The sequence below is a fragment of the Triturus cristatus genome, chromosome 10 (genome assembly GCF_964204655.1).
Source record: "Triturus cristatus chromosome 10, aTriCri1.1, whole genome shotgun sequence".
Classification (NCBI taxonomy): Eukaryota; Metazoa; Chordata; class Amphibia; order Caudata; family Salamandridae; genus Triturus; species Triturus cristatus.
In genome coordinates, this window is record NC_140593.1 from 635,598,080 (window position 1) to 635,615,490 (window position 17,411).

At 41.6% G+C, this 17,411-nt stretch overlaps 1 protein-coding gene across 1 annotated transcript in view; it reads right to left on the reverse strand.

Annotated features, from left to right (window-relative positions):
* Positions 1 to 639: 639 nt before the first annotated feature.
* Positions 640 to 17,411, reverse strand: part of LOC146789821 (uncharacterized) — a 244,881-nt gene continuing 228,109 nt past the window's right edge. Inside the window, exon 3 of the mRNA XM_085632180.1 lies at positions 640 to 9,153. Coding sequence (XP_085488306.1) covers positions 7,793 to 9,130 — 1,338 coding nt within the window. The 5' untranslated portion in view covers positions 9,131 to 9,153 and the 3' untranslated portion in view covers positions 640 to 7,792. The remainder of the gene's footprint in view (positions 9,154 to 17,411) is intronic.

Consider the following 17,411-nt stretch of genomic DNA (forward strand, 5'->3'; position numbering starts at 1 on the left):
ATTGTGAATGAGTTTCTGGTATTTCTGGTGCCTCCAGGCGATCGGTGTCATAGTGGCTCTGCTTTGTTGCTCGTAAAAGATCCCCATTTGAAGTTCTGTGAAACTGTGTAAGACTTGCTCCGATCCAGTAGGGAGGGCGAGAGGTACACATTTTGTCTCTGACTACCAAACTCTCCAGTTCCCTTTTTATTGGATGGTAGTCTTCTGGGTCGGATCCCTCAGCTGGTACTGCCAATACTCATCCACCTCACTACAGTTGGCTTGATCTAAGTTTTTTAAGCAACTTTGAGCTGTGCCAGAAGCCAAAGCTGGTACGGTGGGGTGTATGGGCTGGATGGGTCACACCAGTTAGTCACAGACCTCCATTTTGTTGAAGAACGTCATGGCTGCCACAAAGAGGTTTGACAAGGGAGAGACTCCTAACAGCGTCCTAAGGTGCAGGATATCAGCTTCACCTAATGGTAAGGCTCAGCAAGGCTTAAACAAGTCGAGAGTTCCTTGGCTGGTTGACGAGTTGGTTGAAGTGATTTTGTGACTGTGGAGGGTAAAAGGGTAGAGGATAAATCACAACACAATTGTTGATTTTTTTTAATTTTTAGACCGAATTTGCTATGTTTGTAATATTGTGTTTGTTGTTGTTGAAGCTCATTGTTTTAAGAGGTTTTCTATGAACCGGTGATGTGTGGTCTTACGATTTATTTGAGGTTGCTAGAAAGAGACACTGCCAGCAATTCGGGCTAGGCTATTTCTTTGTGGTGCAGTCAATATTAATCTTTAAATTGTTGGTCTTCTCATGTGGAGGCAAAGATGCGCTAAAAATAGTGTAATGGAATGTTCCCAAGAGGGTTTCCTTGTGATTAAGCAGTGTTGGCTCAAGCATTACCTAACATAACTTTTTGCTGCATCACTGTAATGAACCCTCATACAAAGTTTACATGGATGTATTTCAATGTTCACAATAAACAGGCATAGATGTAAGGGTTTGCACAGCACACACATACATTGATTTTATGACTATTGCAATAGTTGGCATAGAATTGTTCAAGAGCTGAATATTTCTTGCCAGTTCTTCTAGCCAAGATACTCCTCGATGCCAGTCTTTTTGTAGTCTCCGTCTCCTTGCACCCATCTCTTACTCATCACACTGCTTTCAACTGCTATCCTCAGTTTCACCACTTGTGCAGTTCTGTTCTGCATCTTCAGCACCAGTGTAGACCTCTTTATCCTCATTTTCACAATAGGAAAGCCCTTAACATTACCTCTGGTGCACACATCTTCACCCTTACCTTCACCAGAAGTGCAGCCCTCCTCATCCCCACCCTCAGCACTAGTGTTGACCTCTTTATCATTATCTTCACTCTAGTGTGGCCCTCCGTGCCCAATCAGCTTTCCCTTCAATAGTAGTGCAGTTCTAACCATCCTCACTTTCACCCCACAGCAACCTTAAACAACCTCACCTTCACAACTAGTGCAGCCCTTCTCAACCTCATTTTCACCTGTAGTGCTGCCCTACTCTTCTTACCTTTACCACTGGTGCAACTCCCTTCACCCTTACCTCTACCACTAGTGCAGCCCTCATTTCATTACCTTCATCACAAGTCCACCCCTCTTCATTATCACATTTATCGCTATTTTAGCTGTCTTCAGTCTCCCCTTTGCCACTAGTACTGCCTCCATCAATTTCCCCTTCACAACTAGTGTAGCCCTCCTCAGCTTCATATTCACCTTTCTGCTGCCCTTCTCATATGTTACTCACTAGTAGCGCAGCCCTTTTCGTCCTTACATTCACCACTAATGTAGATGTGAACAACCTCCCCTGCACCACTATAGGAACCCTCTACAGTTCCACCGTCTCCATTTTTTTTATTTTTGCTTTTGTGACACATTGGGTAGTCTGATAATGTGCTGCATGGCTAAACACTTTTAAGGTCCCAAACGCGAGACCAAATGGCTATGCCAAAGCTTGTTAGTTAAAAGTTCTTACCTTCTGACTAGAACTTTGAAGATTTAGAATCTCTGGGCTTGCCCATGAAATGAACAAGACATACATAGGTATTTCCTTAATTGTCAGAATTTTAAAAATAGTCAGATTTTGTGCCAGTGGGACAAAGTGGTAGGTGGGTGTACCTCCATATATTTGCAGGGGTGGGGGCCTTCATATACTTCACAAGGGCCCCATCAGGTTTTGCTACTCCCTCGACGTCTGAGTATTCTTGGTCATCTAGCCAGCACTTTATGAAACAAGTCACTCCTATGTATTTGTTTTGCACATTCATCTTGTGTCTAACCCGTTAACCTATTATGTAATGTGTTCAATTTTACCCAGCCAGTCCCCCTTAGCTTTATGAGACTTTCACGTATCTGTAAGAGATAGTGGATGCCATGGACTCCCCTCTTCTTCCAGCTATATGGTGGGATTAATGTGGTTAATCACTTTCGCCTAGAAGAAGATGCCATGAAGTGCACTATTCCGGTACCTGAACAGAAACAAAATCTAGATTGGTGTGAAGAGTTCTCCACCGCTAGAATGGGGGAACAAGAAACCCTGCAAGTGATCAATCTTTGACAGACATTTGAGAACTATTAAATTGAATGTTTTACAACGTAGTCTCACCTTTTGTCCAGAAATGGACCGTGGCTTTACTGAATTGAAGACTGATTTGTATAAATTTGCGAGGCGACTGAAATGAAATAGTTTTTTTGCCACTAATGAGAAGTGTGATGTACTTGCAAGAAGAGAAATAAAAAGATCTGATTTGACAATTGCAGATGTTCATGATGTGCATATGTTATCACTGTCAAATGAAGTTAATGTAGAAGTGGAAGATCTCTCTGCTTTGCTTGATATAGAATGCAACAGTGGATTAGCCTTACCATCAAAGTCTATACCACAGGGAAATCAGTTTGCAGCTATTGATTGGTTTTTTAAAAGAACCATTGATGAAATACACAAAATAGAGGATCATCAGAAGTTCATTAATAACAAACACAACAATGGATGGGCTACCACCACACCAGAGGAAAGAAGAGCCTTAAAAGATCTGGGTACAGATGAGTCGATAGTAATAAGAGAGGCGGATAAGAGGGGGTAACATCATTATAAAAAAACAGACTACAGTAATGAAATAAAAAGACAATTGCAAGATGAAAGATGCTACAAGAAACTTCTGAACAATCCTACCTGGGAAGTGAATAGACATATAGCTGATAAACCATTTTCTTGGAAAGAAATTGGGCTTCTGGAAGATAGTGAATTCAGATATTTAAGGATTTCTAATCCTAAATTCCCATTTATATATACATTGCCCAAAATCCACAAATCCCGACAAAATCCACTGGGAAGAATGATCATCTCTAGTAGAAAGCATGACAGAACATTTCTCAGAATATTTGGACTCATTTTTAAAACCTTTAGTCATGAATTTGCCATCCCACATTTGTGATACTATGGATGTGCCTAACAAATAAAAGGATGTGGTTTATAATTCAACCATGAGCTTTGTGGCACTTGACGTGGTAGGGCTGTATACATGTGAAGAAAATGAACTAGGACAGCAGGCTTTGAAGTACTATTTATTCAAAAGAAATGCCAGTCTTTTAGAACATTCAAAAATGATGTTGAAAATGAGTGATTCAATTTGCAAAATAACTTTTCCCTTTTTGAAGGTGAATGGTATCACCAGAATCAAGGAACAGCTATGGGGTCCAGGTTTGCTCCCTCGTACGCCAAGCTCTTTATGGGATGGTTTGAGAGGGAGCATGCCTGGTCCACACAGGGAGAAAAATGGATGGATGACATTCTGTTCTCGGGTCCTTTTGAAGACAACATTATAATCATTTGGAAAGTCGCTAAGGAAAGCTTGAAAGAGTATGTAGACTATTTCAATGACAACAAATGTAATGTACTTTTTACTATGTGTCATGAGTCTCATAAGATTGAGTTTTTGGATGTTCAACTTTAAATTGCAAATGAGAGCATTCAGAGTAGATTATTTTGAAAAGAAATAGCTACAAATAATATTTTGAGGGTGGACAGTACCCAGCCCATATTAGTAATCACAGGCATCCCCTCTGGGCAAATGTGTAGGACTCTGAGAAATTGTAACAATAAGGAGGATTTTCAGTACTTGTCGGAGTGACTTGAAAAATAGGCTATGAGGAAGAGGCTATCCAGAGCATACTTTAAAAAAAGCTGAAACAAGGGTACTACCGATCAAAAGAAGCAACACTCTGGTACTAAAAGGCCTAAAAAGAAATCATTTGATAGACTGGCTTTTATATCAACATATAGCTCTGAATACAACCGAATATGTGTAAAAATTGGGATCTATTGTAGGGTGTTCAAGGGATGACCAACATGATTACTAACAAACCCCTGGTAACATACAGGAAAGGTGCTACCATTAAAAAACAAGAGACAAGAAACTACCTAGGACCAATGGCTACATCTGGTTACCTCCCCAACCAAAAGGTTTCTACCTACGTTAGTCTTGTATAGTATTGTAGGTATGGACTCAACAAATTGAAAACATTCATGTGTAACACAGGGAGAATGCATTGCATAAATCAATTTAGCAACTGTAATAGCGGTTTTGTGGTATATGCAATTGTGTGTAATTGTACCAAAGTCTACATTGGTAGTTCTAAGAGAGTCCTGAAGTTAAGTATTCAAGAATATCTGAGAGCAATATTGAATGAGGAATAGAGATCCTCAATAGCACAACATATTAGGGAATGCCACCCCAACAGTGTGAACTTTACATTTCACTGTATCCAAAGGATAGAGAAAGACACTAGGTGAGGGGGCATGGAATTGAAGCTCAGACAGGAAGAGGCAAAGTGGATCAGCAGATTGAGAACTGTACAGGTAGGACTCAACTTGGAAAATGAATTACACTATTTTCTCTAAATTCGCCAATCTTGGAGATAGGCTAAGGTGATCCTAGAAACAGTTAGAGGGACATAGGGACTTTGTGAACATGAACTTGATTGGGATAATGAATTGGGAATGACTGTTGCGCGGTCACACTAAATAAAGATGGATGTCTGTATGCAGAATGGACAGCAGGTAATATTGTTTACCTGCAAGGGAAGCTGGATGACTCTGAACTTCAGAAAAGGCAAGTGATGTGTTTTGGTGCAGGGATAAGGAAAATGACAGGAATTGAGTACAGGTAATTTAGAACTTGAGTATTTCCGATTTGCTGTAGTAAATAACATTTTGGGTGGAAATATAGAAAGATGTACTTGAATTAAGTTATTGCATGGTCGGACCAGAGACAAAATTATTAGTGATAGGAGAGCGACTGACTATCAGAAAATGCGCGTTCCTTTTGGCTCACACTTAATATGTGTTTAAGGCGCAATTCTAAGATTTAGAGAATTGATTTGTACTCGGATCATCAAGGTTAGCAGATGATGTGATCCACTAAGCACAATAAGGTTGAAACGCCATGCAGTGAGGCGGTAGCGGCGATTGAGCATTTACGTGCATTTAGAGGAACTAACTTGCATTATTGAATTACAGAGAAGTGCTACAACTTGCTGCAAAACTGGGCTAGGTCGGTGGTGAAATCCCCGGAACATGTAGATATCCTTAGTAATACAAATATTAGAAAGGGAAGCAATTGGCCAATCTCGATAATGTGTGTAGCACAATGTGTGAAGGCAGTCTAAGATAATTGGCATTTCCTGTTTCTTTGGAAGTCAGCGTTCGGACTGGTGGAATCTGCATGAATCAGAGGGGAAAATCTCCTTTTTTGACTTGAACAGGAGTTTGAAATGTATAAAGTATGGTTATTGGTTGAACACAGGAATGCTCAAGCTAACCATGATATTATGTGTAACACAATGCGGGGAGGCGATTGAGGACAGCCGGCATTTCCTGTTTCTATTGAAGTTGGTGTTCGGATTGCTGGAATCTGCATGGGCCAGAGGAAACGCTCTTTTTTTACTTGGGCAGGATTCTGAAATATATTAAGTAGGGTTGAACATAGGAATGCTGAAGCGCAACGAGGTAAGGCTGCGGATATCTGCATGCAACCACGCGTACACAGGCATGAGCTTGGTGATTGGTGGAACTCAGGTAAACCAGAGAGGAAACTCTCTGGGTAAATTAACATAGAAAGCTATGGAATGGTGAGAGAGCGCTGTGATTGGTTGAACATAAGGATGCATGGGGCATATTGAGAGATGATTGGATGGCTTCTACTTTAAAATATCAGAAAAGGATAACACAGCATGTAGACGTTTTTTAGCGTCATTCTGCCTCGATACACAGAAGAAAAAGATTAGTAGACATATGGGATGAGATTTATCATTTGGATTGAATTTAACAAGGATTGCGGGTGATCGATGGGAGAGTTAATAACAGGTGATATGTGTATAGGAATCCTATAACAATTTTCTACTTAATAAGGGTATCCTGATTAAGCTTCTTGTGCTATGAGACAGGTCAACTAGCATGGTACATGAGGGAGATTGCCTCAACTAGGATCCAGTTGAGGGGGAACCTCTGTAGTGACTAACTTTTTTTCACCTCTATATGGAGGATTAAATATATCTTGGATCGGAATATGAGTTCCCAGGTGCTGATTCTTGTTATTTTTTAATTATAGATGAATTAAGGGGGTACTGAACCACTCAAGGAAAGAGATTGATTCCCCAGGAAGATATTGAACCAGAGGGTACACTACACCCCATTTGAAATATAAAGTATTTTAATGCAAAAGTGAGTGAAATCTATATAGTAAATAAATGTAGAAAAATGTGGGAATTTGTGAAGTCAAAAGAAAAGGTGGACTTCAAAAGGATAGCGGGAGAAGATTAGCCACCAGGGATTACATACAGTATGAGATTCAATTCTATTAATAGAAAATGTAAATAGAGTTTAAGATGTAAGGTACAGTTTATAAGCATAGCAATGTAAAATCATCCAATATGGATTAAATAGGGTATGAGATTGAAGTGTGATATATTGAATGAATGTAAATAGGAAACAAGAACCTCTTTGCAATATGAACAAAGTTTTTAAGGTTGTATACAGGCAGGAAGTTGTGTTTTATTAGGAATGGATTTTTTCAAATATCTTTGACGCACTGTAATATTTGTGTTATATATATATTACATATATTGATCATGTAGATTATACATGGTGGGTAGTCTTGGTGTGTAGATGTACTAAGGGTGTATTTTGTAAATGATTTTTAAATTATTGTATCTGTTTATAAATATACAGTACACGAGTGATGTATTTTTTTTTATTTACAGACATGATGAAGTCGTGAGCGATGAAATGCGTTGGCTGGGCTGATTCAAATAAGTGCTTTGAAAAATGAATAAAAGTTGGATTATGATAAGTAATCATAAAACCCCTTAAAATGGAATACTGTGGAATTGGATCATATTGGATATGTTGCTGGACTTTTTGATGGCTTGAATCTTGGCCGAAAATAGATTAACATAGTATATTCTCCTTTTCAATTGGTTTTTGGGTTTTTAAATAGACCTGACTCATCTTAAAATGTTCCTGACTAGCCCTATTATTAGAGGCAAACCGTAATCTTCCCTAAAAAGTGATACTCAAACCCTTAGGTCTTCTTGTATATTTTCATATGAATGCCCATCTGCGTGGTCCACCAATCTGTCAACCCTCTTGGTGCACTACCTGTTACTCCTGGTGAAGTCTACTTTGAAGTCACACATAGAAGATACCCGAAATGCTCAGTACACTTCCCCTTTAGTCACATACACTCTCGTGTGTACATACACTCAGAACTTCACTTTGACCAGCTCATTGGCTTTCCATTTTACCTCCGTGAATTTTCATGTGTTTCACAAGATTGTGCTTCAGAAAAAAACTACCCCTACATATTGGGCAGGGAAAAGGCCTCTGCTCACTGTGAATTTGTTTGTGCTTTGCCAGATTATTCTTCTGAACAAAGCCCTGCCCACATTCCCCACACTGAAATCGCTTCTCTCCTGTGTGGATTCTTTTGTGTCGCACCAAGTGCTGCTTGCAGTGGAAGTCCTTTCCACACACAGTGCACAGGAATGGCCTTTCTCCTGTGTGTATTCTCTGATGAGTTTTGAGATCAGCCTTGAACATAAAGCTCTTGCTGCAGTCCAGGCATGCAAAGGGTCTATCTCCTGAGTGGGTCTTTTGGTGCCTGAGAAAAGCTACTTTTTTAAATAAGATCTTACCACAGATTTCGCAGACAAGGGGTGTCTGACACCCAAGTGGTTTATCTCCTGTGAGAGTGAGCTTATGTCTTGGAGAGGTGCTCTTCTTAGAGAAATCTTGTTTACCTTCATCGCAAGTGAAGCTCGACTCCTCAGTGTGTGTCCTCTGATGACGTATCAGGTGCTGTTTTCGCTTGAAATTTTTCCCACAATCCGTGCACAAAAAGGGCTTCTCCCCTGTGTGGATTCTCTCATGAATTATGAGATCTGCCTTCCTGGAGAACCTCCGCATGCACTCAGTACAGACAAAGGGTTTCTCTCCAGTGTGAGTCCTGCGGTGAGTCTCAAAGTTTCCTTTGTGGGTGAATTTGAGGCTACAGTCGCAGCAGCTATAAAGCTTTTCACCAGTGTGGATTCGTTGGTGCACAACCAGATGATGCTTGAAATAGAAGCGCTTTTTGCAATCCTGACAGGCATACGGTCTTTCTTGCATGTGTGTCTTCTGGTGGCCTACAAGATGTTGCTTTCGAAAATAGCTTCTCCCACAAAGATTACATGGGAATGGTTTCTGGGCGACGGTGGTGTGGGGCCCAACCAAATTATTGTGATTTAAAGCTAATGTGGTTTCAGCCCCTTCTAATTGCTTCTCACCAACTTGTATTTGATCATGGACTGCTAGGTCTTCACCAGTCTTGTTTGATGTCTCCAGCATATAAGCTTCTTGGTGGCTTTCCAGCTTTACCAACGGTAGGTGGGCATTGGTTTGTTCCTCCAATTCCTGCCTGTTTTCATGTTTTACTGCAGCTGTGAAACTAGTACTGTTATACAAACCCCAAAACATTTTTTTTGAATTAATCTGATTCATGTTAAATTGGTGTCCATTTTGATGTGGATTACTTTTTCCTGATTTAAATGCAGACTCCTCATTCTGGGGTACTTCAACCTTCATTATGGTCCCTGGTAGATGCTCACCTGTATTGCAAAATATGGAAAGAAAATAACTCTGTTATTGCATGATCTGCAAAAAGAGAAATCAATTTAACCAGATTATCATGCCAAGATGTTTCAATAGTATGCTACCCCAAGAACCTCTTACTTCTGTAGCATGCAGATGTACAAATTAGAATTTGGTGCTGGAGGATTGTTTGTTAGAGAAGCATTCACACAAGGGTTGTCAGACGCAATGCTTAAGATCTGGTGCTGGGGGTGGTTTGTCAGTGAGAGAAGCATACTGCCTCTGAGAATGCAGCCACACTACTTGAGATCAGGTGGTGGTGGTTTGTTAGCTAGATCAGCATCCTGCCTCTGAGAATCTAGACACACTACTTGAGATCAGGCGTAGGGTGGGTTGTTAGTGAGAGAAGCATCCTGCCTCTGAGAATGCAGACACACTACTGAGATCATGTGCTGTGGTGGGTTGTTAGTGAGAGAAGCATACTGCCTCTGAGAATGCAGCCACACTACTTGAGATCAGGTGGTGGTGGTTTGTTAGCTAGATCAGCATCCTGCCGCTGAGAATCTAGACACACTACTTGAGATCAGGCGTAGGGTGGGTTGTTAGTGAGAGAAGCATCCTGCCTCTGAGAATGCAGACACACTACTTGAGATCAGGTGCTGTGGTGGGTTGTTAGTGAGAGAAGCATCCTGCCTCTGAGAATGCAGACACACTACTTGAGATCAGGTGCTGTGGTGGGTTGTTAGTGAGAGCAGCACACTGTAGTGTGTCTGCATTCTCAGAGGCAGTGTGCTGCTCTCACTAACAACCCACCACAGCACCTGATCTCAAGTAGTGTGTCTGCATTCTCAGAGGCAGGATGCTTCTCTCACTAACAACCCACCACAGCACCTGATCTCAAGTAGTGTGTCTGCATTCTCAGAGGCAGAGAGCAGGCACTGGGTGTGGTTTGTTAATGAGAGAAGCATCCCGCCTCTGAGAATGCAGACACACTACTTGAGATCAGGTGCTGGGGTGGTTTGTTAGCTAGAGTAGCATCCAGCCTCTGAGAATGTAGACACGCTACTTGAGAGCAGGTGCTGGTTTGTTGGCTACAGTTGTATCCTGCCTCTGAAAATGCAGACACACTACTGAGATCAGGTGGTGGGGTGTGTCAGTGAGAGAAGCATCCTGCCTCTGAGAATGCAGGCACACTACTTGAGATGAGGTGCTGGGGTGGTTTGTTAGTGAGAGAAGCAAACTGCCTCTGAGAATGCAGACAAATTACTGAGATCAGGTGCTGGGGGTGGTTTGTTAGCTAGAGTAGCATATTGCCTCTGATGTAGACTCACTACTTGAGGTCAGGTACCGGGGCTGGTGTGTTAATGAGAGAAGCCTCATGGCTCTAAGAATGTAGACAAAATACTTGAGATCAGGTGCTGAGTTGTTAGTGAGAGAAGCATCCTGCCTCTGAGAATGCAGACAGACTACTTAAAATCAGGTGCTGGGGTGGTTTGTTAGTGAGAGATGCATACTTCCTCTGAGAATGCAGACACACTACTGAGATCAGCTGCTGGGGTGGAGCTAGACCTGGCCTCTTTTGGCCTGTTTCCCCTGGCTTTTTGCTTTCTGACCTCCCGGTTTTGACTCTGTTTTTGCTTGTTTTATGTCTCTGCGCACTTTCTCACTGCTGTTCAGTGTTAAAGTGCAAGTGCTCCTGTTGTAAATTATGTTGTGGATTAGCGTTTCCATGATTGGCATATCTGGTCTACTAGTAAGTCCCTAGTAAGGTGCAATGCGAGTGCCAGGGTCTGTAAATCGAATGCTGCTAGTGGGCCTGCAGCACCGATTGTGCCACACACTCAAGCAGCCCTGAAAAGGGGGTTCAGATCTGCCACTGCAGTGTCTGCGCGCAGTTTGTAACTCCCATGTCGACCTGGCAAGTGCACCCACTTGCCAGGCCCTATTCTTCCCTTACATGTAAGTCACCCCTAGGGTAGGACCAAGGTATCCCTGTGGGCAGGGTGCTGTGTATGTCAAAAAAGACCTTAAAAACATCCAATATTCCCAAAAATTCTTACTTTTTTGTGTAGAGCAGAATACAGTGCATTGTCAACATTAGCAAGAAATCCACATATCACGTTTCAAAAAGCAGACAAAGGGGGTGGCCTCGTGATGATGGATACAGATTATTATGAAAGCAAAGTTCTGGAACACGTTAACAATGAGGCAATTTATGGACGTCTACCAGAGGATCCCACCGTGGAAATCACGAAAGTCCTCAGTTTAATTTTAGAAAAAGCAGAGGAACTTCACTGGATTGATTCATCCACCAAAAAATATCTTACTAATCAATTCCCACGGAGACCCAGAATTTACTTACTACCTAAAATACACAAAAACATATTCAATCCTCCATTCAGACCAAATGTCTCCGGATGTGAATCCATTTTTGAAAAACCAGGGCGTTTCATCGACGCCTACCTCCAACCGTTTGTCCAAAACTGGAGAACTTACATAGAAGATACAACGGATTTCTTACGAAGTTTGAAGACCGTCAATGATGAATCAACTGAGAATAGGATCTTGTGCACCATTGATGTGGTGGCACTGTATACTTCTATACCGCATGCCAACGGACTTGAAGCAGTGGAATGGGCTTTATTAAGACAAGATAATTCTTCAATTATTGGAATTTTGTTTACAGAACAGTTACTTCAACTGGAATGAGAAATTTTATATACAGTTAAACGGAACTTCCATGGGTTTTCCAGGAGCACCAGCCTATGCTAATACATACATGGCCAAATTTGAAAATGATATTATCCTTTCAGATTCCACATGGCAAGAAGGATTGGTGTTTTTCTGTCGATTTATTGATGACATTTGCCTCATTTGGAACAAATCACAGGCAGCGTTGATTAACAATATACGTACACTCAACTTAATAGATCCAAGAATACAATTCACTCATACCATCAGCAAGAATGCACTCTCTTTTTTGGATGTCTGGATCAACATTGAATCAGGGCAAATAAATACCAGTGTGTTTAAAAAACCTACAGATAAAAACAATGCTCTGTTGTTTAGCAGCTTTCATCTGCCGTCCCTTCATCTGCCGTCCCTTATAAAGAATCTACCAGATTCCCAATTTCTAAGAACTCGCCGGATCTCGTCCACGGAAAAAGCTTGTGAAGAAACATGGCAGCAGCAAATAAAGAACTATGTTTATAGAGGGTATCCTGCAGATCTTTTGAACGAAAAATTGAACAAGGTGAAAAATCGGCCTCGTGAAAAATTACTCACAAAGGTCACTAAACCCAATACCCATATTGTATTTGTGTCCAAATATTCTACTGCGTTATCAGCCATAAAGAGGATTATCTGTAAACGGTGGGATCTACTAGAATCCGAGGCTGATTTCAACAGGTTGTTTTGTGAGAAACCCCTGTTTGCATACACAAGAGCGCATAACCTTAAAGAAATGTTATCGAAAAAAAGTAAACCTTCATTAACAACGGAGTCTACAACTATCAAATACAGAACACACAAGTGCTGGAACTGCATTCACTGTAATAATGCAATTCTTGGAGATATTTTGCTACACCCCCGAGCTGGCGCCAAAATCAAACTCCATAGCAGCACGATGTGCAACTCTTAAAATGTTGTTTATGCAATAAAATGCCCAAGCGGGTTGTTGTATGTGGGTAAAACTGAAAGGAAGATGAAAATAAGATTAACGGAACACAAAAGCAAAATCCGCAAGAAGACACCACCTCGAATTTAGCAGTACATTGGGAAGAACAACGGCACAAGTTTGCACAGTTAAATTTCAAATCATAGAGGAAGTACCAAAAATTCCAGACAGAGATAACTTCAAACATCTTTTACAGAGAGAAGTGTTTTGGATCAAGAAATTACAGACCATGATGCCGCATGGTCTCAATGATAAACTGGTGATGGCCTGTTTTCTTTAGATATACGCATTAATTATCTGAAGAATCACTATGGGCTCCACACGTTGTACTATATTACATCACTGATCTTATCACGAGGTCATTCACCGATACATCTACATTATAGAAACTTCATAGAGACCAACAATGGTACAAGAGTAGTTTTCACATGCATGACTATTCAATGTTTCGCATTGTATTATGATTTAATATTTTATATTATTTTTCATTATGATTTGTCATCAGCTACAAGAGTAATTTAGATATGGATGATTATTCAATCTCTTGTATTTAAATTATGATTTAATACTTTGTATTGCCAATTATGATTTCTGATTAGCTCAATTGTAATAATCAGGGTAGCATTCATCATGCATATATCGTATATGTGATCATGTTTACTTAGTATCATAATGACATCAGTTCCAACAAGTGCACAAAAAGTGACTGCCTGACACATTTCTCACATATTTCTTTAAGGGGATTCACACACTATATGCACTCTGCTGTTTGATTTTTTTTTCACGGGGGATTTCTAATTATTGAATCTTTGGTTTTGACCACAATCGTGTTCCTCGTTCTTGAAGTTTAACTTTTAGAGTAAATGCAAATGTAAATGTAAATTGATACTTGTATAGCGCACTACTCACCCGGAAGGGTCTCAAGGCGCTTGTACGAATACCGCTGTGGAACCCATCCTGGCTTTCCCTGTGAGGTGTTCACTCCTGGGCACCCCCAAGGTGGAGGCCAGGCATCCTTAGCGTTGTGGGGACCGTTGTGGAGATTAAGCAAGCTATTGCCCAGAGTTGCAGAGTGGGACTCCGTGATTGGAATAGGCACCGAGGCGAGAATTATCAGGTCCGTGGAATTTTGAGCCCAAGACCCGCCGAGGCGGGGAATTGAACCCTGGTCCCAGGCCAGACCTCTGCATCAGGGTCTGCCGCTCTAACCATTGAGCCACACTTCTGGATACAGATTATTATGAAAGCAAAGTTCTGGAACACGTTAACAATGAGGCAATTTATGGACGTCTACCAGAGGATCCCACCGTGGAAATCACGAAAGTCCTCAATTTAATTTTAGAAAAAGCAGAGGAACTTCACTGGATTGATTCATCCACCAAAAAATATCTTACTAATCAATTCCCACGGAGACCCAGAATTTACTTACTACCTAAAATACACAAAAGCATATTCAATCCTCCATTCAGACCAAATGTCTCCGGATGTGAATCCATTTTTGAAAAACCAGGGCGTTTCATCGACGCCTACCTCCAACCGTTTGTCCAAAACTGGAGAACTTACGTAGAAGATACAACGGATTTCTTACGAAGTTTGAAGACCGTCAATGATGAATCAACTGAGAATTGGATCTTGTGCACCATTGATGTGGTGGCACTTTATACTTCTATACCGCATGCCAAAGGACTTGAAGCAGTGGAATGGGCTTTATTAAGACAAGATAATTCTTCAATTATTGGAATTTTGTTTACATAACAGCTACTTCAACTGGAATGAGAAATTTTATATACAGTTAAACGGAACTTCCATCTGTTTTCAGTGTCTAAAAATGTCGGATCGCGTTCTCGCACGCATGTTTCAATCAGGAAGTTTAGTTGAGTCCGCTTTCAGTGTTTATAACCTCTTTTAATACGTCATCGCGTATACGGTGACACTAGGAAGTTTTGTCTTACTTCTGAAGGACGAACGCTACACATTTTTCACTAACGGTCGACTGGTTTCGTGATTTGCTATCTGAACATCTCAGTAAGCTTGACTCACGTTCCATTCTGCTTTGATGGAACAATTTTGTTTGTATTCTGATGTTAGGTCCTGAGCACATTGTTTTTAACCAGCCGTTCACGTTTAACAGGTGCTACGGAGCATCCTGATTGTTTGAAGGGACTCTCAGCCATTCTTGAAACGGCTTGAATTTCATTTACACGGTCGCATACATATAATTTTCGTCTATTTTTTAGGTGAGTTATTACCCTAAGGTTCTTTTTAGTTGAGAGTATCACAGTCATTAGTAACAGTTTATAAACCAGGCACTTTTGTATTTCTAGGTGCCCCATAGATTGAAATTGTGATTATCTACACACGTACAGTCAGCAGGTACGTGCCTTAACATTATTTTGATATGCTTTTTGATTTTTCATTTCTTCGTGGTTTCTGTGCACTATAGTTTGTTCTTTCTCATACAGTGGGTACAATTCGTTGAGTCAAGACAGTAAGTGTCGAGAGAGTCAGGTACCATGTTTGTTTTCAGCACCGCGGTGAAGGGAGCACGTGTTCACATACCACACTAGTGTCTAACATCCTATTTGAACCCAGGTGTGCATCCTTTGAAATAAGTCTCCTTTTTTCTTTACAGAATCCCCCTGACGAAGGGACCTAGCGTCCCGAAATGCATTGGGTGTTGCAATAATTTTGTGTTGTACAGAGAAAATGCAATGTGGATAATCTTGACTTTTTTATGGAAATAATTCAAAAACATTGTTTAGATATTCAAATGTTCATTATGTTTATATTTCATTGCTAATTTCTTCGATTAAAAATTGAATTGAATGTAAGAAAATTCATTTGCTGTGCAGGTTGCAGTCCTAGTCGCCTATCAGGATCTAGGCCACTTAGTAGCTATGTTAAAGGTAGGACATGTACTGGTGTGTGAGACATGTCCTGGTGGTGAATTACAATGTATTTCAGTTTTCACCCCTGCAAGGCTATCTATTTAATAGGATAGAATGGGAGTTTGCTTACAACATCTTGTAAGCATATTTTCCCATTGGGACAAGATTTGGAAATGGAATTTAGTATGCCTGGACTCAGAATGTAAAAATGCATCTTTTAGTAAAGATGATTTTTATGTTCTGTGTTTGAAAATACCACTTTTAGAAAGTCTTGCTAAGCCATCCTATGTGCCTCTGCTGGTTTTGTGGATTGACTGTCTGGCTTTGGAGTGACAGGGGCTGGAGATGTGCATTCACTGGCCGAAAGCCACGGGGGGGTTGAGGTGTGTCCTGCCTTTTCTGGATGAGTCAGGGCTGGGCGGAATAGACCTGAGCTGCATTTAGTGTAGTGGGAGGAGATTTCCTTGCACCTGCATGGGCCTGGTCTGCCTCACACAACACTTTCTCTATCTCCTGCTGGAAAGCTGGGCCAGATAGGACAGAACTGGTTTGGACTGAGCCCAGAGTTTCTCTGCCTGAGAGAATAAAGAGAAACTGAGTATAAATATAGGGACCCTAACCCCAGAACTTTACAACTCATTGGAAACAAGGAACCTGCCAAGAAGAAGAGCTGCTAGGAGAACGCTGCCCCTTAGCTGTGTTGTTGCTTTGTTGGATTTGGCCTGCAGTTGCTGCTTCTGCCTTGTGCAGTGAAAGGACTGGACTGAAGTTTCTTTACTTCTGCGGAGTATCTCCAAGGGCTTGAAGTAGAGCTTGCCTCCTGTTCTGAAGTCTCAGGGACTGCAAAGACTTCACCAACCTCTGAGTACCGCTTCTGGAACCTTTGTTTCAGTTGCCACAGAGAAGGAAAAAGCAACGTCTCCGTGGCTGGCTCCATATCCTGAAGGTGCTGCCGCATAGCAACCCTGGTCTCACCGATGACGACGACCGCTGCCACCGAGCTGCTGCTTGCACCGTGACCTGTGGGCATGGCACTCCGCACCGTCTCGCTTCACTTCACCACCCTGGTCTCACCAACGCCGTTGTTGCTTACTGACTTCAACAACCGTGACCGCGTCATGGCTGGGGCACCGCTCGTAAGTTTCATGACACACCGCCTCGTACCACACAGCAGTCTGGGCCGACCGACGCCAGCTCCCACTAACCGGCCCTGTTGCTTGCACTGTGACCTACTAGCAATGCAACAAGCACCGCCTCACTCCGCATCATAGCCCTGGTCTCACTGGCACCGCTGGACGACCGTCACCGAGCCGCTGTCTGCACCGCACATTGAGGGCACCGTACACTGCACCGCTTGACTTCTCATCACAACCTGCTCGCATCGTGTCGGCCGCAACAAAAAAGGTACTGTTTACGAGTCTGCCGACACCCCCAACCAACGGGGTCAGACAGAACTGATGGATTCTGTTGTTTTCAGTATTGCGTTAGCCCCGGACGGAGCTACCAATTCGGAAGACTGTGGTTTTGATATTTCTGCAATTTTAAAAGGATAACTTGCAACGTATATATTTTTAAGTACTGCATGTTGTACTCAGTTTTGGTCTTCTTTTTGGATACATAAAAATATTGGATATTTTTCTAAACTGTAGTGTCCTTTCGTAGTGTTTTCACTGTAATATTTATGTGCAAATGCTTTACACCCTGCCTCTGA